Genomic DNA, 23,040 nt, shown 5'->3' with positions numbered 1-23,040 from the left:
CACCACCGAAAGCTGCTGCTACTTGGTAATTTGAGAATTACGTCACTTTTGGAGGCAAAACACGATTATATACGACGTCGAGAGTGTTTGGACGAAAGACGAAAGTTTAACGCTATTGCGCAATTCCCTAAAATTAGTTGCTTTCCATGACTTTTGTTCATATGCGCCTCTCGAAATTTCAATATATAATATGAACATTTCTTTCTTTCTTTCTTTGGGTATTCGCGAACCAGCCCCGCGTTAGCGGAGAGCGTGCATAGAGGTATATAAGTGGCAGGCAGCCACGCCTATGTGTATACGCGCAGTTAGAACAAAGCCTTCAAACAATCGAAATCTCGTTCACCGTATAAGCACAAAAGGGCGCGCATATACATCCAAAATGAAAATGAAAAAAAAAAGCGAAGAGGAAAATCTTCCTCTTTTCAGCGCTCACTGGCTCTTGTACAGGCAGCCTCGTATCTGTGCAGCAACACCGCGATATTGAGCCGAGAATCGTATATGTATATAGCATATCTAGCGCACAATCGTGGTATAAATTCATGTATATGTAAAGCTTCCGAGTCATGGCATATGTTGCTGTACGCTTGTTCGTACGGCTGTGTGTCGGGCGTATATACGTTCTTGCAGGCTCTACACGCGTGTGTACCTATATCTACAAAAACACGTGAATAGAGCAGCGAGACGAGATAGCTGGTGGCGGTGTCGAGTGTGTAATTGATTGTTTTTGTTTTCCGTGTACGCGCACGCATGCATATTACAACCAGCAAAAACTTGGATTATATTTCCATGTATGCAAACGAATCCTCAAAACACCGCGAACAGAGCTTGCGTACTTCAATTTTCGACGTCGCGATATTAATATAGAGCTCGGAAAGTCGAGATCGATCATACTAATGAAGGATGAAAAAGTTTTAGTATTTAATATTCGAATCCATTTATCATTGATGCATTTCGAAGTTTATGCTAATTAAATCGAAGGTGACGAAAATGAATTTATACAAAGTATATGTCTTCTGTTTCAGGTCTGTGCGCGCTCGATATCAACCAGTCAAACATCATACTCGACATAGAGGAGAGCAGAGGCAACGGTAAGTAAATAACCCATGATTATATCCTTATAAATCCCCTCGCTCGGCAGTAGTAGTACTCGGCAAAGCTGATTAAAGAGGATATTGTCGAGTCATCAAACGTTCAATATATAGTTTCAGGAAATCGACTTTGAATCGAGATTTAATATATCGTGTATGTGCGCGTTAATTTTTAAAGGCTCGACAAGTAAATTGATGAAAAAAAAGGGGGGGGGGGGCCNAGGGGGGGGGGGGGGACCGAAGCAAAGCTCTATATATAGCGCGCTGCACATATAGCGAATGAATCGAAAGTCAAAAGTGCAAAAGTAAAATGGTACAGTAGCCGAGAGTTCGTTGTCTCTCTTTGTCTCTCTTGTTCTCTCTTTTACGACAGAGACTATTCACACGTGCCCAATTTTCCAATAAACGGAGCCCCCGCGCGCGAGCGAGTGAGCCCTGGCTTCACAGACGGACAGGCGGATTTTCATCAAGTAATTGTGCAGTCCACCGATGCGCTGGATGTGTATGAGAGTGCTCTTTTTACTATACGCCCTAAAGATATATCACAGTTTGTTTTCAACCTTTCCCTCTACACGTATAAATAATCCATTTTTTTTAAATTGGTCTCGATTTATATAAATATACAATTTTTTCAACTTTTACCTGGCTGCGCATGAGCTTTGAAACGGCATTAAAATTAAAATATAATAAAATTTGTCTGTGCATTTTTACTCTCATTCGAGTCACGACATAAATCTTCCTCTACCCTTTAACATATTTCAATCGCAGCCAGACGTGGCGAAAAAATCAGTTAATGCCGCATGAAAAATTCCTCCTTTCGCGCCATATAATATCGCCCCTTTATTTCGCTTCTTTTCTCCTCTCCATACTTTACGAGGCTGCATATCATCAAAGTCTGATACATTGTACATGCAAACTTGCAGCGAGCGTACGGCAGAGATACGTCTATGTTGTGTGTGTGTGTGTGTGTGTGTGTGTGTGTGTGTGTGTGTGTGTGTGTGTGTGGCTCTCTGTCTGCACAAGTCGCGTCGCGAAGCCGCGCGAAGCTCTCGGCGCGGGCTCGTGTGATGCAGCACCGATGCATGTGTCAGCTGCACATATGGTACTACACTCTGGAAAAGAGAAAGTGATGACTATGCAACAAAGTCGCGAGATTTTGCCGGATTATAAGCTTGCCCGAATGAATAATTTAATATAATAAAGGACAAGCAGTCCAAGACGCGGAGACATCCATCGCTTACAAGAAACATATATATTTTTCAATCTAAAACCGGTAAGACAAGCAGGTGCAACGGACGAGTTATCATCGTCGTCGTCGCCGCTGTCGTCTGCGACTTTTCACCAACTGGTTTTTCCGATACCAACGAGAAGCTCTGTTATTTCTTCTTTTTTTTTGCTGCCCTTCTGCTGCTGTCTCTCCCACCTCATCTACCTTAGGGCTTTTTTGTTTGTTTAATTTTACGGTACATAATAGCAGATCACGACAATACTGACGCGAGGCTTTAACTGACACTCGTTAGCGCGACATATACGCGCGCGGGCACAGGCGGGTACGCACACAGACTCATTACACTTTTTTTCGCGCACAAATCGCGAGCAGCTCGCTTATATTCCCTTTTTTTCATATACTATATACCGAGCAAATCCTAACGGTTTTAATTGCGTGTAAGTCGACTTTACCGCTTTGACGATTGCGTGTGCAGCAGCTGTGCGTTGTGCCGGCGCGTAAATAGCGGTGAGAGAAAGCATTCAAAATAGCCCGATTGCATTGCGAGGATGATGTCACGCGTGCACACACATATTCCCCTTTCGCTTCGATGAGCTACGAATTTATATATCATATATATACGCGCGATGGGTATTGTTCGCCTCGACGCCGCCACTGCGTTCTTTCGCGTCTCGCTCTTGTGCGCTGCTAGTGCATTTTACGCGGTACCCGACGAGTCGTGTGCCGCCACCTATTTATCCACGAAAACTAGAGAGCCCTAATCAGCGAGTATAATCCCTTCGACTCTACTTATCAATCTCGGCTCTGATTTCATGCGAGCGCACAATTTCAGAAGCCATTACATGCTTTCCCAAAGAGAGATCGGCTCATAATTAGAATCGATATTCGCGCGCGCGTGGCAAACAACAAGCCCCTATAGATACTAGGTATACGTGAGTGCATGCAGCAACAGCAGCAGCACACAACGCTCACAAGTTACCAACAGACTTTATTAGCTCGGATGTCTATCTCTCGGTTGCTGTTGCTGCTGCTGCGAGTGTCGAGGCGTACATAATCTGTATAATGTTATCGTCTAAGTACTCGCGGGAATTAAACTAGATTAGCGCGCGAGCGGTGTACTTCATACATACATACCCTCCTCCCCCCTACTCTTTAATGGCTTGTCATCTCTCACGTGTATTCTATATAATGTTCCATAATAACTGAAGTTCTGACTAACGTGAAATTTTTATTTTTTCTGCAGGAATCGATCAGGAGACCGTGCCAGCCGAGCTGCCGGTGATCGGTGATCCGAGAAACGAGACGATCCTCGAATTAATATCAACTGGACGTCAGCCATTGTTCAGGCTCGAGGGAAAGAAGCTCAGATTGCTCAGGCCGCTCGACAGAGACGAGGAAAATCGATCGCACGTGTTCTTTCAGGTAATTTGATTTTTCTCTCTCTCAATTTTTTTTCATTTTTTATCCCCAGCTTGCTGCTGCTCTGGCTGTCCGTAAGCTCTGCGGTTGCAGTTTCTTGAATTTTCCGCTGCGGCACGAAAAATATATATAATTCCTCTACCAACCCCCCTGTCGAGTGCACACGAGTGTCAGGTGTCTATATATATATCGCTATGAAAAATTGATGAGTGCGGTAAAAATGTCAATATACCCGATGAAATACGCCAAATACGTTTTAAACTCTTCTGAAACATTTATATCGGTTGTGCGATCGCGCGAGCAATAAAAAAATTACCCGAAGAGCTTTTCACTATACGCTGTTGGAAGGATATCTATAATAATTTTTAAAAAAAGTGCATCAGACGAAAACTAAATTAAGCATATATTAGATCATCGCCTAAAAATCCCTTTGGGTAATACGTCGGCTTTGTCTATATCGTGATTTATGCTTATGCCGCACTCCGCGAAGTCAATATGGAGCCGAGGCTGAGTAGTGACCTACATGTATAATACTTGCGCGTACTAGCAGTTAGCGCGCGCCGATATTTCATACCGCGCGAAAGAAATATTGTAATTTTTCACGAATCACTAATGGCCGAGTGCTGTTTGATATATATACTCTCATAAATACGGTGGTACGTATCGTTTCTTCGGCTTGAGCACACGCGCCGCGCCGTGTGCAGCACACGTATACGTATACGTACGTCTCGCAGGAAAGTCTCGACTTGCGGAGCTGTGCGCGATGTAAAAGTTTCAATATTATGTGCGAACACTTTCCATCTTGATAAGCGAATAAAAGAGCGTATATGTGTATACGAGCCGGCGGGTGTATTTCATCGATACCTAGGCTGCTGCTACTGCAGTCATCGACGCAGTAAGACCGCCGCTGCTGCCGAGTATTTATATAAAGTAAAACGAAGACATCTAGCACTGTCAGCTCGTTTTCTGTTTTTCGAGTTATATATGCCTAACTTTTCCTGCCTCGTGCGGATGGAGTACGAAGAAAAAAAAGCCACCGCTGTTAAGAATCGCGATAGTACACAAATTATTCTCGCGCCGCAAGACATTTACAATCGACTTGGGTCATCGCGGCGCGCTGACTTAGGCTTCGATTTGTGCAGTGCGCAAAACCCGTTGAATGCCGAAAGCTCGAGTTTTTTCTTTTTTGTCATTTTTATGTAACGGCTACGTCCGATTGTTGTCGCGAACCACGCGATGCGCAATCAAAAAAAATTATTGCGAACTTACGTATGCAAAGCTCAGCTCACGATAGAGTGTATAATAAACACAGAAGTTCGATTGGGCTTAGGTGGAAAAACATTCGCAATCGATGAGAGCTAGTACGCTCGCTCGTCATTCATTCTCGATTTTGCACGCGCGTCTGCAAGCACGATCGTATACATGTATAGCTGCACTACGCATATGCCTCTGCGTACCTATGTGCATAAAAAATTCTAGCCTTCCTTTCTCTCGGCGACATTTCAACTATTTTTGTTGCCCGCCAACCTTTTGTTAATATCGAGAGTTTCGCAGTGAGCTACGAGCACTGACGGTAGCGAAAAAAAAAAAAAAAAAATAGCACCAAAGAGTAAGAGTAAAAACAGCGAGAGCTAGCTCCAAAGCATTCAAATACCGCGCGCGCGAGCGCGTTGCTTAGCTTCATATGCACGTGCACTAGATTCTTCAAAAATTCACGTGTGTGCAACTGCTAGCGAATAACTTTTGAACAAGCTCATAATTAACTCTCTGTTATTTTTTACACACAGCTGAACTGCACGGTACGAGCGACGGGAAACAATCGTAAAATTCCTGTGATCGTCAGGGTCTCGGATATCAATGACAACGCACCGAAATTCATCAATACGCCCTACTCCACAACGGTATCCGAGGTAAGCATTGTATCGTACAGTACTCACAACGCATAGGGATTGGTGTGGCCTTGACAAATTTTACATCAACCGAATTTTTTTCAAAATTATGATTTGAATGCCGCGTGCGTGGGAACTTTGAATAGTTCGCCAAAAACCTTGCGTATGGTATGCAACTATTCCGCAGCGAGTGGCATTAATACCCTTACAATGTCATCCAGCAAAGCTGATTACTGAAAAATGTCACTCATTTCCCTGCAGCTCACTCCGATTGGCTCGACGATATTCAAAAACGTAGTGGCGGAGGACGCCGACGCCGGCGTTAACGGCCTTGTGGAGTACTCCATAGCGCCTGGCAACGGCGTCGGGGTGGGCAACAGCGACGGGGTCGGTCGCGATCGCGTCACCACCGCCGACGGATACGGCTATTTCAGCATCAATCTGCCTCATCAAGGCCAGGTCACCGTCAATCGTACCCTCGATTACGAGAGGACGCAGCGATATCTCGTCACCATACTGGCATCCGTGAGTATATTTATAGAGCTCAATAAAAACGTTGTGAATTTGAATTTGTAAAGAGCCCGAGGATCCTCCCGAACGATGTACTTCTCTAAAGGGCGAACATACGGCAATGCATAGAGAGCAGAATTAATCCTCCAAAAGGGAAAATACGTATAGATATGCCAGTGCGTTAATTGAAAAACCTTATGATCATTTTAATAGTGGACTTATACGAGACGGTAATTATGCGTAAGCTTAAGCCGCAGTGTCAAATACTGTTGGCTGTATGAAAAAAAAGGAAGCAAAGAACATCTTCTGCACAATGTTCCGCATAATTACTGCGTACGAGCGGAAAAAACTAAATATCACGCCGAGCTGGCTGACCTTTGTAACTGGGAGTGTTTTTGCACTTTTTTAATACTTTCTATATCTATTCCGAGCTATATATGGGGATATTGAACGTGCGTATGTACCCAACTTTGCAATAGGCAATGCATATACGCATAGCACAGCGGTGAGAAAGAAAATTGAGAAAAAATGTTCATTTATGTGGAGCAAGTTAAAAATTAAAAATTGTGTGGGTTTTCCGATAAAAATAAAAGCAAGTTAATATTTTAACCTGCTGTTTTAGTGTACTTGATTGCACTGTGACTTTTATAAATGTAAAACGTTACCACTTGATAATTTACATTCTTTTTTTACACGGCTTTGACGTACCTGCGTCAGTGCCTATTTTTGTCGTTACACTTGTTGCATGGATTCGCGGACGAATGCGCGTTGCATATGCGGATCAATCTTTGCAACAAATGTTTCACAGAATTCATTCAATATTATTTCTCCCCCGCACACAATTCAACTCGAGCTCACGTTGAATTACTCCAATTTGTACCTTCGAACGCGTGCGCCTACGCATGTATCTACTCCATTTGGCACTTTGGTTTAAAAGCTGCGCGCCCCCATCGTAATTGAATCGCTGCACTTTGCTTGAAATTTGCTCCTTCCTCGCGGCTAAAGTACATCCATATACCACGCACAGACCACGTATTTATACGCGCGCGCGCGAAAATTATTTGTTAAACTCGCATGTACTAGTATAAGTACGTATATTCCATTATAATTCATCAACTCGAACTGCTGCTGCTGCTGCTGCTGCTGCTGCTGCTGCTGCTCGGCTCGTCGTTGTCATGGGCGAGAGCACGAAATATTTATTTAGTTAATGTAGATCCCGCGCCTCGCTTACATATACATACACGCGAAAATTCAATTGAATTTTATACAATTACGTAATGCATCGATGGATATACTGCTACGTGCTACAGCACCCGTGTATATACACAAGTAAATATTTCCATCGTTAAACATCGCGCGCGACACGGGAAATATATCCTGCTGCAGCAACTATACTTTCACATTTCACGGAACGAGATCTCTCGGTGACGACAACGTCGTCGACGACGACGACGACGAGTATGCAGTATCATGTGCGCGATAACGACACCCGACTAGCGCCTACAGCACAGAGTGAGATATCGAATATTCCCAGGGTAAATCGGGTAATTTTTTGCGATCTTTCGGCGCTCGAATAATGAATTTTTTCCTGCGATATGTGATTTTATACTTGATTAATCGAGGCCCACGAGTTGTTACGGCTTTAGTTTTAATCTAATGTCTCGATATAGCGAGTATGCAAGTGTGGCGAAAAATTTATATCTTCCGTTTACATCGTCATTCGGTATTGTGTTGTCGCGTGCATTTATCGATCTGTCGCGCGTTGCATTTTTTTTGTCACTGCACACCCATGTAATGATTTATTTAGATTCGTACTGAGAGCATTAAATAATTCAATATTTTTCGTGAGAGCGAGAAAGATAACGCAGATAGACGGATAAGTTGTAACTCTATTTATTTTGAAATATTATGATTGTGTGCGAAAAAAAGATGAAAAAAAAGATCGAGAGCAAACAATATTGCTCTTACAATGATTTATTTAGCTCCGTCGGTTGTTGCGCTACAGAGATATTATCGAATAATTGAAATATGAATTCTTTTTGCAATCCGCGTATATGCAGAGCTGGGATTACGTATTAATACATTCGATGGAAATTTCTCGCGTCAAAGCCCCATGCCGTGCGCGATGCTCCTTTCGAAATTTTCGGATACACATTTTATAATACGAAAAAAATCAAGAGCACACATCTCGCCCGATTAAATTTCAATATATTACTGTTATTTTACGATACCTCTCCTTGGACGCTTATCGATAGCGATTTATCGAGAAAAGCCTCTCCTGCTCTGTTTCTCTCAGTGCCGGAGAGGCCTCGCCTGTAGAATGGTTTAAAGTTTTTTCATACCTATACATATATTTAGCCGTTGTAGCAGCAGCAGGAAAAAAGACAATGCGTAGGCAATGCATGTATAGCGATGCCACGGCCTCGATATCGCAGCCGCACCCTCTCGACGGAGGGATGGAGGGGGATACATAATAATGGACCTAAACGAGGAGTCTACATAGAGAGCCTGCAGCTGCGCGGCTTAATTCCTTATACATGTCTCGACGGCTGATAACACTTGGTGGACACTCGACTCGCATCTTGCCGTACATTGTTATACACCTGTGCAGCGCGTTTCCTGCGCGAGCATATTATATTTCTGCCTGACCCGAAGAAGAGATTCCACAAATCTCGTGGCTCGAAATCGATGCTAGAAGAAACGTTTGTTTACCTTTCGGGACTTTTGCTTTTATAAGCCGCATCAGGAACACATTTTTTTGCGCGGAGCTTTTAAAATACTTTTGATCTTATCGAGATTTTTAATAACTGTGCTGAAAAATTCATTTATTAGAGGGTAGTCGGGGGAGGGCTGGGGGTAAATAGATCGTTCAAGTTTTTCCATCGCAGAGAGCATAAATACGTTGTAGCATGAACTCGTGCGGAAGAAGTTTTCAAACGCTTTCCAGCTCACTAGCAGACTTTATGAATTTTTATGCTCGTGTGTTTGTATATAATACACGCAGAGCTGACTTATAAAACAAGGTTTTTCTCTTTCTCTCTCTCTCTCTCTCTCTCTCTCTCTCTTCGTTTAAACTTTATCTACATTATACAGTTTATACGTGCGTTGCATCGGTATTCGCGCAAGGCAAACTTTTTCTCCTTTTCAATATAAGAATTCATGTTACGGCCTTTCAACGATCGCCCGCTCTTGCGTTATACATAAATACTTGTACCCATTGAAAAGATTTATGCTGTTTTATGTTATCTTATTTGTGTATATACGCAACTCGAGCGCGAGGGGTCATAAAATGAAAATTTAAACATTTTCAGTCTGCTAAACTTCTTTTCCGCGTAGTGTGTAAACTGCGGCGGCTATTACCGCAGTGGTGGCACGTTACGCGAAGGGGTATTTTTTACCCGCGATTTTGAGGGCGAAGCTTTTAACTTTGAAGCACGTCTTAATAGCATTTCCGAAATGCGTTTGTTACACCGCGAGGCTGGAAACTTTTTCACGCTCGGAGTATATCGAGTGCGCGTGGCTGTAACTTGATTCGATCTCAATTACAAGAATATCCGATGCATAATTAGTTCAAGGAGAAAATTCAGCAGTATATGATCCAGCAGTACGGTGCTGCTGCATATTACTCGGACAAAGCGAGTGCACACGTATATAATACTCACCAGAATTTCAACAAGTTGCTTTGACGATGACGCTGCGCATTACTAAATTGTCAAAGTGGAGCTTCCCAGTATTGCAGCCGCGTATAGGTATAAAGGCACTCGTCGAAAGTATATATCCCTGATAGCTGGACCGCCTAAATTGCACGTTTTTGCCAGTAGTGTCTCGCCAGAAAAAAAACTATTCTGGCATGTTCGATAAAAAAATTGAGAGAGAAAAAAAGATTCAATAATGTGTCGCTGCTGTGCTACACACGTGTGGTCTCTTTGGTATTTATTAATAAACTCCCAACCTTGCCCTTTGTAATAAAATAAATCAATGCAGCTGAGCTGAGTGTGCCTCGAAAAACGGGTGGCAGTATTGCGCGCATATTCGAAAATCTCGCGATGTAAATGAAAATGCGTAGCTCTTTCTCTAGCGTATTATATTGTGTTATATTTGTATGTACACGTATTATTACGTACATTAAACATCCCGCTGCGTATGCAATATTTGCTACACGCGCGTATATTTAATTAAATTCCGACGTTTGCAAGAGATATCAATGTTTCGTATAATACACGCGGCAAGGTGCAATAGATATCATCGAAACTAAGTCAAAATGATAAATATTGCCAATTTTCATTCTCGTGAGTGTAGTGCTAGTGCTAGTATAAAGCGGCGGGATAGCTATGACAGAGCCATAAAAGCGGCGTCGGCGAGACTAAATCGAAATGGCCGAGTAACCTGGAATATCATTTTGCCGCTCGCTCGTATTATTATTATATGTAGCGACGCCGCGGAGTAGTGTGCCAGAGAAAAAAGACAAACTGTGCGAAAATATATATCTCATGCATTTAATGAGGTTTTTCCATTATATTTCCTTGTCGTAAAACTTTTGTAGCTACTGGCGCGGGTGTATATTTATAAATAGAACGCGCCGCCGTGCAGCCCTATATACCCGTCGCGCGATACACGAGTTAATCGAAATTTATCTCATCCGGACCAATCGATATTTAATCCAGGAAAATTATTGAATAAATTGTCGAGAATAAAAATCTAATGGTGATTATATTTTCAGGATCGAGCTATAAATCCGGCCGAGCGTTTCACGTCGACGACAACCTTGACCGTGAACATTCGCGATGACGACGATCAGGACCCTTCGTTCATTTATCAAGGCTGCATGCTGCACAATGGAGCTTGCATCAATCCCGAGTACTCGTCCTCGGTAAGTACATTGGATGTTGCTACTGCTGCTGCTTCTGTTGCTACTTGAATTGCCAATATAACTAATTAATTAAGCCTCGGCAATGGGAATAATACGTATGTGTGTGTGTGTGTGTGTGTGTGTCTCTTTGTTGATCTGCAGGTATCGAGTGGAGTTCTCTCAGGCATACTTAACATTGCACCAGAAAAAATTCAAGCCGTCGACATGGACAGTATCAATGCGCCCATACGTTACTCCTTTCTCAGTGGATTCCCGGCAAATTATCGTGAGTTTTTCGAAATCAATCCCAGCACAGGAGCTGTGAATCAGGTGCGAGCGGTTGACACAACAGTCACCAAAAAGTTCGATATAATCATAAAGGTAAATGAAATTTCTATAGTGATTATACTGTTGAAAAAGCTTTAAATTTTATACAGATTTAATGTAAAATCAGCTATTAAATTTAAAGTAACGGAAAGTAACGGATACTAAATTTAATTTCTGGTATTTTTATATTTATTTTCATTGTAAATAAATGTATTAGTGCTATTTTTTAAACATATATTATTTTCATTTTAAAAATAAAAACAAGGTTTATTTCACACTATAATTCAAACATTTTGCTTGAAAATTGACGTTTAATACTCAATAATTTTTGTCTCGAAAAAGTTTTGAAAATTTAATAATAATTAGCGCCAACCTCCATTACTAGATGGCGAGTACCTTTTTTTGTAAATTGGCAAGTGGCAAAGTAAAAATAATCATACAAGTTAAGCATCTAGAAAATATTGCTCTACAATTGCATTCGTTTTAACGATATTATGTTCAACAGTTTATATACAAGAGAATTTCATTGAACTTCTAAAATTCAATAAACATTATTTTTTCAAGGCCACAGAAGTATCGGACGCAGAGCGTTCGGCAACGGCTAAGCTCACAATTACCGTAAAACCAGTCGACAGCAATCCACCGGTCATAAGCGCAACGTCGATCGAAGGATTTGTCGATGAAAACGCCGCAATCGGTACTAAAGTCACCGATACCGCCGGCAATCCTATCGTACTTACAGTATCCGACGCTGATTTAGTAAGTCATGTTTATACATCAATTAATATAGACATTCTCTAGATTTTTCATTAGTACTGATCGCAATGATTAACACGCTTGAAAATGCTTATGCCTAGAGTAAAACCGCTCATCGGAGCTCGATGCAGTCGTTGATTGTAAAAAAGATATTTTTTTCCATTTCGCTCATCATTGGCTCTTTTTACTTCAATCGTTATCTCTTGTTTCCATTCATCTACCGCAGAATATCGAATGGGTTCGCATTTAGAACGTTAAAAGCGTAAAATCAAAGCGAGCACATTTTTTGTGTTATTGTTCCGTCTGAAAAATTATTCTTTTCTTTTTTGACTCAATAGAAGTAGAAAAACAAATATTTGCTCGAGTTAAAATCGTTTAGATAGCATCCTCGAGCGGATGCTTTTTACCACGTGGAAAAAATCTCTGCCTGGCTTAAATGTAACCTTACGATATTACTTTTTCTACTTATTTCTTTTCTTCAGTATCGTTAGTATCGGCAAAAATAGATGTATCGCGTTTTATAGAGTTGAATTCATTTTTTTTTATGATGACGTAGGAAGTTTGATAGAAATTACGATACTCTAAAGAATTTCATCGTCATGACTATGTATCGATTCGACGCTATAATGATCTCATTAATATATATTTTATTGAAGAAAGACATTCGCTAAAGATAGCAAAAAACTGATTTTTTCACTTAACGCATATATTTTTCTTATCTTCACATAAATAACTCCTCTTTGAAGCCTTAATACGACAGATGTGGGGCGGAATGGGAAAAAATATGCACGTGTAATGTAAAATGTTAAAATATTAAAAGTCGTATCATCCGACTAGAAGATAGATTTTTATGACTTCATAAAAAATGTAATATGCACTTTAAATTGAAACTTTTCGCATCAAACGTCTTACGGCAATAAAAAACGTCGACTTATGTTCGCACAGAGCTCGGACGATCCGAAACCCGAGTACACGTTCGAGTTGACAACGCCGTTCTTCACTATCGACCAGTCGACCGGCCAGCTAGTGGTGAACGAGGAGAATCTCGATCGCGATCCGCCGAGCCCGGGGAGCTTTCGTTTTCAAGTGGTCGCGCGCGAGCGCAACGGCGGTCCAGGCGCGGCGGCCTCCTCGCCGTTGTCGTTCGTCGTGCAGCTGAACGACGTGAACGATAACGCCCCGGTGTTGCCGATGCTCCAGCCCATTTCCGTCCAGGCCGGCGAGACGAAGCGTCAAGTCATCAAGGTCGAGGCTACGGACAACGACGCTGGCGTCAACGCCGAGATCACCTATTCTATCTATCACGTGTCCAATAACGGACTGCAGAAGTTCAAGATCGACCCGAAATCCGGCCAGATTGAGTCGACGGGCAAACTCAACGCCGGCGAGCAGTACAGCATAACCGTGCAGGCGACGGACAACGGCGGCCGCTACTCGCAAACGATCGTCGAGGTCAACGTCGTGCCCGGGCCGAACACTCGCTCTCCGGTTTTCCAACAGCACGTCTACGAGGTACAAGTCAGCGAAGGAGCTTCCATCAACTCTACAGTGGCGACTATACAAGTGAGTTCATTTGGTTTTTTCGAAATTCACATTGTACATCGACTAACCTTGGTTTTTGCTACCAACAGGCTATCGACCCGGAAAACGATCCTGTTTCCTACACGATCGTAAGCGGTAATGACTTGCGGCAATTCTCAATCGGTGATAAGTCTGGAATCATCACCGTTATAAGGAAACTCGACCGTGAGGACCTTACGCGTTATCAATTGGTAAATGCAATTTTTCTAATTTATGTTATTCAAAATAACATCAAACATACATTCTGACACACAAAATGATATTTCAAAATTCTTTATTATATTTTCTCGCTTTTTACAGATAATAAAAGCTGAAGATGCGGGTGGTTTGTCAAGCACGTCCACGGTCAACATTAAAGTGACGGACATAAACGACAAAAATCCAGAATTCGTCGGCTTGCCCTACGAATTTAGTGTAAAAGAGGGTGAATCGCGCAAGCTCATTGGTCGAGTTCACGCTGATGATGCCGATGAAGGTATCAATGCAGAAATTACTTACTTTGCTCCGGATGACATACCATTCACTGTCGATCCCGAAACCGGAGAAATTCTTACCAAAGTTGCTCTCGATTACGAACAAAATCATGTGAGTATTAAATATTTCAATATACATTGTACCATTTGTAAAAAAAGGCATCTTTACTCATGCGTAAATGTTTCTACAGGAGTACAAATTTGTCGTCACGGCGAGGGATGGCGCACAAGAGCCGAGATTGGCTACAGCCACAGTTACGGTTCGAGTCATCGACGTTGAAGACGAGGTACCGATATTCCATCAAGCCAGTTACGAAGCCAACGTCAAAGAAAACGTACCGGAATACGTCGTCGTACAAGTTCTGGCTGACGATCCAGACACTAAAAAAGAGGTAACCTACGTTATTAAACAAGGCGATACCGATCTCTTTTCTATTGACGCAAAAACCGGCACAATCAAGACGCGCCGTGGTTTGGACTACGAGCGTGCGGCTCAACACATACTCGTCGTCGGCACCGTCGAAAATACGAGCAAACTTCCTGGCGCCACGACCAAGATCGTCGTGAACGTCCAAGACGTCAACGACATACCGCCAGTTTTCACGATCATTCCAAGGCCCGTCTGGCTAGACGATAACGTTCAGATTGGAGCTACGGTGCTCAATCTCATAGCCACCGATTCCGATGGTACGGCGCCTGGAAATCAAGTTCGATACAGCATCTTGGGTCGTGGTAACGCCGGAAAATACTTCGTCATCGATCCCGACAGCGGTGTTCTGCGTATAAGAGATGATCTTAGAAAAATACCCGACACCGAATTCCAAGTTGATGTGCGAGCCTACGACTTGGGCGATCCGCAATTGTCGTCGGTCGTCACCGTGCCGGTTTACGTACGCCATGTTGCCTCGCCGCAGTCCGAGCAGGCTCTGGGATTTGCCGAGGATTCGTACAATCTTGAGGTGCCTGAAGATGCCACTGCTGGCACTTTGATTAAAACCCTCACGGTCATCAATTCGAGTGGCCGAGATGCTGCGTCTACTCCCCTGGATTGCGAAATTTACGAAGGTAACGAGAACGGATTGTTCAAAGCTAATGTGACGGAAGAGAGAAACTGTGCGTTATGGTTGGAAAAAGGTGAATTGGATTACGAGTCGACCGAAAGTTATCAGATAAAAGTCAGATTGGAAGCCATGGCTGGTATGTTGAAAACTGGCAGAAATGTTACGATGGTAGGTATCTTGATGCTTTCCACAGATGAAGATTTTTTACAGAGTTATTCATTACAATTTTTTCTTCAGGTAAAAATCCAGGTGGTCGATGTGAACGACAACAAACCCGAATTTATTTTCCCTCAAGCTGAGTTGACTCAAAATCGCTTCTTCGCCAAGGTAGCGCAGACGACTCAATTCGATTCCACCATATTGGAGGTCAAAGCCCAAGACAAAGACAATGGACGCTTTGGCAAGCTCGAGTTCTCACTTATTTTCGACAAGGAGAATAGTCGGGCCAATGATTTTTTCGCTATAGATCCAAGCTCGGGTATCGTCAGAACGACGGCTACCTTTGACGCTGTCGAACCGCAAGAGCTGCCTTTCAGGTCAGTTAACTCAAATTTCTTTCCTTTGTTTTGTTTCTGCATGCAGGATTAAACTGCACAGCTGCAAACACGTATACGCGTATTGAGAGTTCAAAGATGTTTATTCGTTCGCAGAAGCTTTCAACTTTTACGGAATGCAGAATCAAAAACTTATGTAAACTACTTTTGCAGATTTATGGTACAAATTCGAGATAATCCAAATTCCACAAACAACTCGTACACAGTCGAAGCTCCTATTATCGTTAATCTGGTCGGTCAGGAGCACTTCTTAGTGCTGACCGTCGAGGATACGAAACCGGAGCAACTGTCCAAGGATAGAGCGAAAATTGCCCGAGTTATAGAGGACAAGACTGGTCTGATTATCGAGATCGACAAGATCGATCTGAGAAAATTGTTGACCCCCAACAATACCATCGAAATTCGTCACTACGACTCGGACGTATGGTTCTACGTGATAGATCCCACGAGTGGAAAGATACTGACAAGGAATAGCACTTTGCTGCAGAAGTAAGTAACTTTTAATGCCTTTTGCTTTCCTTTGGCTACACACGTTCGATTAAAGCTCGTCCAAGGATATTATCCAATTGCTAATCATAGTTAATGGAACGTTAAGTAAGATTTTTTTTCTGTTAAGCCGTTAACGAGGCGCTTCCGATCGTTGCGCAATATCTCTCTGCTAATCAATTGACCAAAATTATATCGATCGAAGTCACGCGTGCTCTGCTGCACTCCCGCACTTTTTAGCAAAAAAATTTTCTGCTCTAACAATTACTGACGTTGTATTAAAAATTGTCTCGTTTCATCTCTAATTTTTTCTTTCCTCCGCTGCTCATATTTCTAACGCCGAAAAAACAAGCCAGCATGTAGCTAATAACTCACGCGCGCTATTACATATAGAAAGCGATAGCTAGTGCAGCTCTCGTTAAAACGAGTTTATCGTTTGGCGTGTTATATGCACGCGCGTACACAGATACACACACGCGCGTTTTATACACCTGTACAAAAGAAATCGGCCTAGAAACTGAAAATATACGTGTGTGCGCGTTCGCACATACACATACAGAAACACACACGTACAGCGACTATTATTACTACCTGCTTGTACCACTATGCTAGTAGTATAGCGGCGCTCGCGTAAACAGTGTATCAGCTTCTTTTCCTCGATACACATCTATACACACTCCGTAAATGGATTTTATATGCACTTGCGCTCTTATAAAACTTTCCAACGCTGATCGAAATATGGGAGTTCACTGATCTGTCTGGGAAATATTATATTAGTCGTGGTCTTCGCATCGGCGAGCTCGCATCGCGTCGTGTCCACGGAGTGCGCGCGGAAAATTGGTATAGAGTGCACAGTGTCCGGTTTTCAGCGCGCAAGAGGTGTTGTACCGTAGTATAAAATCGTGTGTTGCGTTATTGTTGTGAAGTTCGTGTTAACAATACAAGGTTAGCAAAGTAATAATAACAGTACAGTGCTCGTGCAGTCTGCGTCGTTTTGTTCTTGAAATTGGATGTCGGTCGACGCGTTTTTGCCTTTTTTTTTGTTTTATTCTGAATATTTATCCTGAAAATATTTACTACACCATTAAACACGATCCTTTCACTTTTTGCGTAAATCAAAAATATACCCTTCCCAGTATTATTATTTAGGAAAAGCCAATCAACGTAAATGAAAAAATAAAATCCAAACTGCGTGTGCTTGACATTTACAGACAACTATTGGAAAAATCATCAATGTCCAACATAACTTACGACCTGTCGCCGATATTGCGCGCGACTGCCGTCGACATACACGCACCCGTGATGGAGCCCGAACCGCAGCGATCGCACACAGCCATCGCGTTCAGCGGCGAGGTCTTCCCCTACGCTCTCATAGCCATCGCCTTTGTCATCCTGTTTCTCGGCATCGCCGGCATCATCTATATATGCGTCTCGTGGTCTCGGTAAGTTTCACCTAATTCACTCGCTCTACGAAGAGTTTTTGTTACTTTTATAAATTCGATTTATCGCGCACACACGTAGCTGTAATGCGCGTAAGACGTAAAGTTTGTTCTCGTAACTATAACAAATTATGCCTATGTGTCTATTTTTTTGTTTTTTTTTCAAACGCGACAAATAAAAGTTGGCAAAATTGTAAGGAATCGCCAAAAGAAATAACTTTCGTTGCAACGATATCGTAAAAGTCAAAAGTTGTAAGTATGAATATTTCAAGTTTTATTTCATCGTGCGCCGTAACAACCATCGATCACAAATGTAATCTCATTGGAATGGAAAAGTTTCATGCATATGGTAAAATTCTTCATTCCAGTACTAGCATAATTAGTCCGTGATAGAGAAATGCCATAAAGGAGATATCTCATTATTTGGCACGTGTAACGTTTGCGAATTCTAGTTTGAAAAAAAGAGAATCTAGCACACGCGTTGCATAAAGTGATCTTTTCCGTCATGATAAGTAGAAAAGTATCTGTAACTATATTTTACGTAACTATTCAGAAATGTATACAGCTTCGTATTCTCCTATTTTCAAAAGATAATTTCTAAGCGTTGCATCCTCGACCTGTGCTCATACTGCATTAATAATGTATTCCTTCATTACATTAAAGTCCTCATTAAACTGAAAAATTTCAAAGGGTCGATTCGGTATGTTCGGCTCATTTATTCTGGGTAATTATATTCATTTCAAAGCATGTGAAACAGCGCGTATACTTAACACGAGTCCAGGGAGAAAGCATAAATTGCTCAGAGTGTCCGAGTTTGAACAAAAAAAAAACACAAACATCGCGAGCTTGTTAAATTACGCTTATTGGTCTCTGAGATTTTTACGTTATTAGTATTAGTATAAATTAAAAAAACCATAGTCCATCAAACACATTTGTACAATCACAAGTACGTCTTTAAATTACTGTAATTAAAGTAGAGCGAAATTGGATTTCTAAACAGTTATCCAACTCATTGCATTTGGTATCCCTCCGATGTATAACGGGCTCTCTCTCTCTCTCTCTCTCTCTCTCTCTCTCTCTCTCTCTCTCGGAGTGCAATGCTTTTACGAGCAGAATCAATAATTTTCACTTTATCGCACGCTCGTGCTGTCAGGTATAAGGCGTACAAGGAGCGAATGCAGCGCATGTACGTAGTGCCGCGCTACGATCCGGTCTACCACGAGCCGACGAACCTCAAGGAGTACGAGACGCAGGTGCTGCAGATGAGTGTGCCCGTCGACGATAACGACAGTTACAACGATCTGCAGCTCGACTTCAGCAATAAGAACCACGCCTTCAGCCTCGACAACGTCAGCTACATCACCAAGGAGAATGGCGAGAGCACTGGTACGTGTACTTTGTACGATATTGATAATAATAATATAGACGTGTCAGCTGGAGCACGTAATGCACTTGTCGTAACAGGAGTATGTTCTATAAACGCGAAAATTTCTGTCGACCCTCAGGTCAGCAGAGTCCCGTATCGTCGGAAGCCGCCACGACTGCTCGCGCCTCGAGCATCGCCGGTAATCACGACAACGGCAACAACAACGTCGGCGTGCACTCTCTGAGGCGCTCGACCACCCTCGGACGCAACAAGAACAATCAGACCTCGACCTTAAACAATCATCATCATCATCATCACGGCACATTGAACAATCGCGCGGTCGCGCTGAATCACGACACGCCTGTGCTGAATCCGCTGTATGCGCAGCACCATCAGCAGCAACAGCAGCAGCAACAGCAACAGCAGCAGGACCTTATGAGCGTGAGCCCGTCCAACGACAATGTCGTTTTCCGGGAGCGCAAAGATTACACGCATCTCGGCTTTAGTTATCTCGGTGAGCAGAGCCCCGTAGAGACTACGACCGAACTTTAATCAATAACATGTGTTTGTGATGTTTTTTATTTGTTTACCTGATGTGCACGTGCGTGTGTGTGTGCGATGTACAGCTATTATTTACGTATGAATGTCTGCGTGTGAGTGCATGTGACACCCTGATTGATGGCTACATCGACGATCAAGTGATCTAGCGAGACAAACAGAACAAAAAACTGACTCTTTTTGTTTTTTTTCTCGTTTTATTTGAGATTAATATTTAGCCATGAATGACAATGATGAGGAAATTATATGTGTAACACAAAAGTAGAATCATGTATATCAATTTAACATACACTTGTTAATAATTTTATGTCACGTATATCATAAACTATTTTTAAAAAAGTTGTGAAGCGCGTGAAGGAAATATGATATGTATAATGACTAGTATATAAAGCGATTTATCCGTCCGTCCCAAAAATGCAACTCCAATATTTGTAAATGTATACATTTTTGCTTTATAAAGCAACGATTATGATCGGCAAGTATAAAGTTAGCATTATTTTAGTCGGTAGGTGTAACTTATGGATGATCGTTTTGGAAAGTTTACGTTAATTTGTTCTATTTCCACGTAACCATATTGCGAAGATGCATTCGTTAATCAAAAGTATTTACAGATACGCATAATCAAATATATAATTTTTAATTATACGACAAAAGTTTTCATTTTTGAGAGGTTTTAGAGTGATTGAGCGCCAGATATAATGACTGCAATTTACCTATTGTACACTTTTGTACCAACATATTTAGTTCTCGTTCTTTTCGTTTTAGAACTAAAAACTCTGCTATTGTTGAAATAGTCGATTATTTGTTTTTTTTCCAGCGAAAAAAAAAGAAAACTTGCTGGTGTAGCAGTAGGTTGCACCCATTATATCTGGCTCTGAGTAGGCGTAGAACTGAGTATTTTGTCCATAACGAGCATGCACAGAATGCATGCGTATATGTGGACACACCAACTATTCAGTGCGATCGACTGAGTTTGCTTTTTGCACGGTAAACTCAGTTTTCAACTCTTCTGCTGATAAACCGTCCAATGTGTATAAAGTTATTTGATGACGAAATAAAGTAGATAACAGATGGGTGAATGAGTTTGTACATGACATGAGTATGAGTGCATATACTATTAAAAATAATTAGTTTTAAAAAAATGTAATTATTAAAAAAGTTTATTTATATAAAAAAATATATTTACTTTAGATTTTGATTGATTGCGCGCGTCGAATTATTTTAGGTAAAACATGATAAAAATTGTTATTACTATGGTGATAGTATATAATATAAATTATGTATAAATTTATTTGAAAATTGACTATTGTAAATTTTTATGTAATTTAATAGAAGCTGTTTATGTTTATGCGAAAACATAATCGGTTTCGACTCGGAATTCGTGTGACAGTATTAATGTACTGTATTGTATCGTTTATGGTCGAAAAAAGAGGTCAAATTGTAAGAATCAATCGGCCCTGAAGTTACCTCAATTGTAAATTAAAAGACTTCAGTAAAATATTTAAAAGAAATATATAAATAATAATATATTGTTCGATCGTTGAATCTTGAATCTTGAAAAAATTTTATCAAATTTTTTGATTTCAATATTCGTATAAAATATAGTATAATTTTAGTCAGCCTGTTAAATGTAATAATCCCAATAATTAAAATTACTATTATATATATTATTATAATTTTTAATTATGTATATTATTCGTTGTAAAATAGTTTAACGTACTTAATTAAAAAAATGTTTCCACGGACTTTCCTTTTCAATCTTGCGCATTGTATTACCTCTGATAATAACGATAAAATATATCTCATCGTTTCAATTTTATTTCTCTTTTATCAGGGGTTGGCCACGGAAAGTGCCTTTAGTCATATTTTATCGAATACTTATAATTATTCTTAACTTATTGAAAAATGTACTTACGCGTATATATAGAGATAAATTTTTCTACACTGATGTTATACTGCATTTTATGATTTTTACAACTTTACAATTGAACGTATTTATCATGATATAGGTAATAAGGAGTGATGATAATGTATAAAAAATTGTTATATGATATAAAAAAATAAATGCTTTATATTATTACATAAATGCAGTTGAAGTGGCATCATATATAGAATGTTAAGCTAACCCCGATACAACTGATTGTCCAGAATCAATTACGTTCACAGGAAGGAGAGTTGGCAACGCTAGGATCTAATTTCCATCTGACAAGTACTAGCTCTATACATATAGCTAAACCTTTGTACTATATTTGAAGGGTCGATCGAATTTTGATTAAATTTGTTAATTTACTCCATGACCAACGTAGTTCAATATTACAACTGTCTACGCACTAGCATAAAATTATTTGCATAATCGGTCTCGTTGACGGAAGTCATTGATTACTCAGTATACTCGTCTCTGAGTCAAATCTGAAACGCATCTGCAATTCATGATTCGAGACTTTGCACGATAAGATAAGCTCACAGTAGCTCAAACCTCTTTTCGTTATGTAAATAATAATATTTCCGTTTGAGAATCGGTCGAGCCAAGGGTTAACGATATACTACGACCACACGAGCTTTGCCCTCGACCATAGTATAAATGCAGACTTACAGCTAACGCTAACTAGGGTAACCAACTTGCAGTGGATTCGCTCTCAATTTCAAGCCGGTACAGGCAAAGCAGCAGCAGCTGCTGCTGCGTTACACGGATATAGGAGTTCTCGACCGCGCGCGCGTCCGCACGCTGTTTGTTTACGATCAGCCAGGAGTGGTTTTTTAATAAATAGGGAAAAAATTCAATCGAGCTGTTAACGCCGCCTGAAAGGTTCACGAACCCAAACGCAATATTGGATGCAGATTTTACGTACACACTCCGGTAGAGCTCTGGTATAGCTCTGCCGAGGGAATATTTATTCCGGTAAAAAATTCTATATCTGCTCGGAGCGCGCTCGTCGAATCAAACTAACTATGTACCATCGCCTGTCGGATTTTTTTCGCCATTGAAATAAAAAAGAGAGAAAAATAAACAGAGAAATTGTTCTTCTGCCACAGATAAACAGTGTATATGGGTAAGGCTCAGAATTTTTTAAATAAACCTGCGCTCGTATGTCACCGATCTTGACGCGTTTTTGGTATGTTATAGTACATAGTAAAAAGGTCCCAAAAACAAAATTTTAGACCCCCTCCCCCTCCTACCCCCCACTTCCGGTATAAACGTCCATTTTCGATCTCTATTTTTTCTGAGGACATCAAAAAATTAAAAAATCTAAAAAAATTCATAAAAATACTTTTCAACAATCCAAACAACCTTGAATTTTTTTAGATTTTTTGAGTGCTTCAGGCCTTCAGAAAAAATCATTGAAAATTTTGAAAATTCATATACGGCGCTACGATGCAATACAAAGCCCGATCTTTTTTTCCACTTATTTTTGACATCAAAATACATAACCTCAAATTTTTTCAGATTTTTTCAGA

General features: G+C 41.0%; 1 protein-coding gene across 2 annotated transcripts in view; it reads left to right on the top strand.

The window, feature by feature from the left end:
• LOC106657130 (cadherin-99C) overlaps positions 1–21,670 on the top strand; it is a 131,748-nt gene extending 110,078 nt beyond the window's left edge. Inside the window, exons 5-20 of one of the 2 annotated variants that reach the window (XM_014378458.2) lie at positions 1,023–1,088; positions 3,560–3,738; positions 5,523–5,645; positions 5,886–6,149; positions 10,855–11,004; positions 11,146–11,364; positions 11,875–12,069; positions 13,012–13,629; positions 13,698–13,838; positions 13,948–14,232; positions 14,312–15,349; positions 15,419–15,717; positions 15,889–16,224; positions 17,433–17,663; positions 18,814–19,046; positions 19,166–21,670. In XM_014378458.2, coding sequence (XP_014233944.1) covers positions 1,023–1,088; positions 3,560–3,738; positions 5,523–5,645; positions 5,886–6,149; positions 10,855–11,004; positions 11,146–11,364; positions 11,875–12,069; positions 13,012–13,629; positions 13,698–13,838; positions 13,948–14,232; positions 14,312–15,349; positions 15,419–15,717; positions 15,889–16,224; positions 17,433–17,663; positions 18,814–19,046; positions 19,166–19,578 — 4,790 coding nt within the window. In that variant the 3' untranslated portion in view covers positions 19,579–21,670. Of the gene's footprint in view, positions 1–1,022; positions 1,089–3,559; positions 3,739–5,522; positions 5,646–5,885; positions 6,150–10,854; positions 11,005–11,145; positions 11,365–11,874; positions 12,070–13,011; positions 13,630–13,697; positions 13,839–13,947; positions 14,233–14,311; positions 15,350–15,418; positions 15,718–15,888; positions 16,225–17,432; positions 17,664–17,842; positions 17,913–18,813; positions 19,047–19,165 lie in introns of those variants that run through there. The other variant, XM_014378459.2, reaches the window with a different exon arrangement.
• The last annotated feature ends 1,370 nt before the right edge of the window (positions 21,671–23,040 follow it).

The sequence above is a fragment of the Trichogramma pretiosum genome, unplaced genomic scaffold (assembly GCF_000599845.2).
Source record: "Trichogramma pretiosum strain Unisexual culture from Peru unplaced genomic scaffold, Tpre_2.0 scaffold14, whole genome shotgun sequence".
NCBI classification, from domain to species: Eukaryota; Metazoa; Arthropoda; class Insecta; order Hymenoptera; family Trichogrammatidae; genus Trichogramma; species Trichogramma pretiosum.
This window is presented reverse-complemented; position numbering and strand designations above follow the sequence as displayed.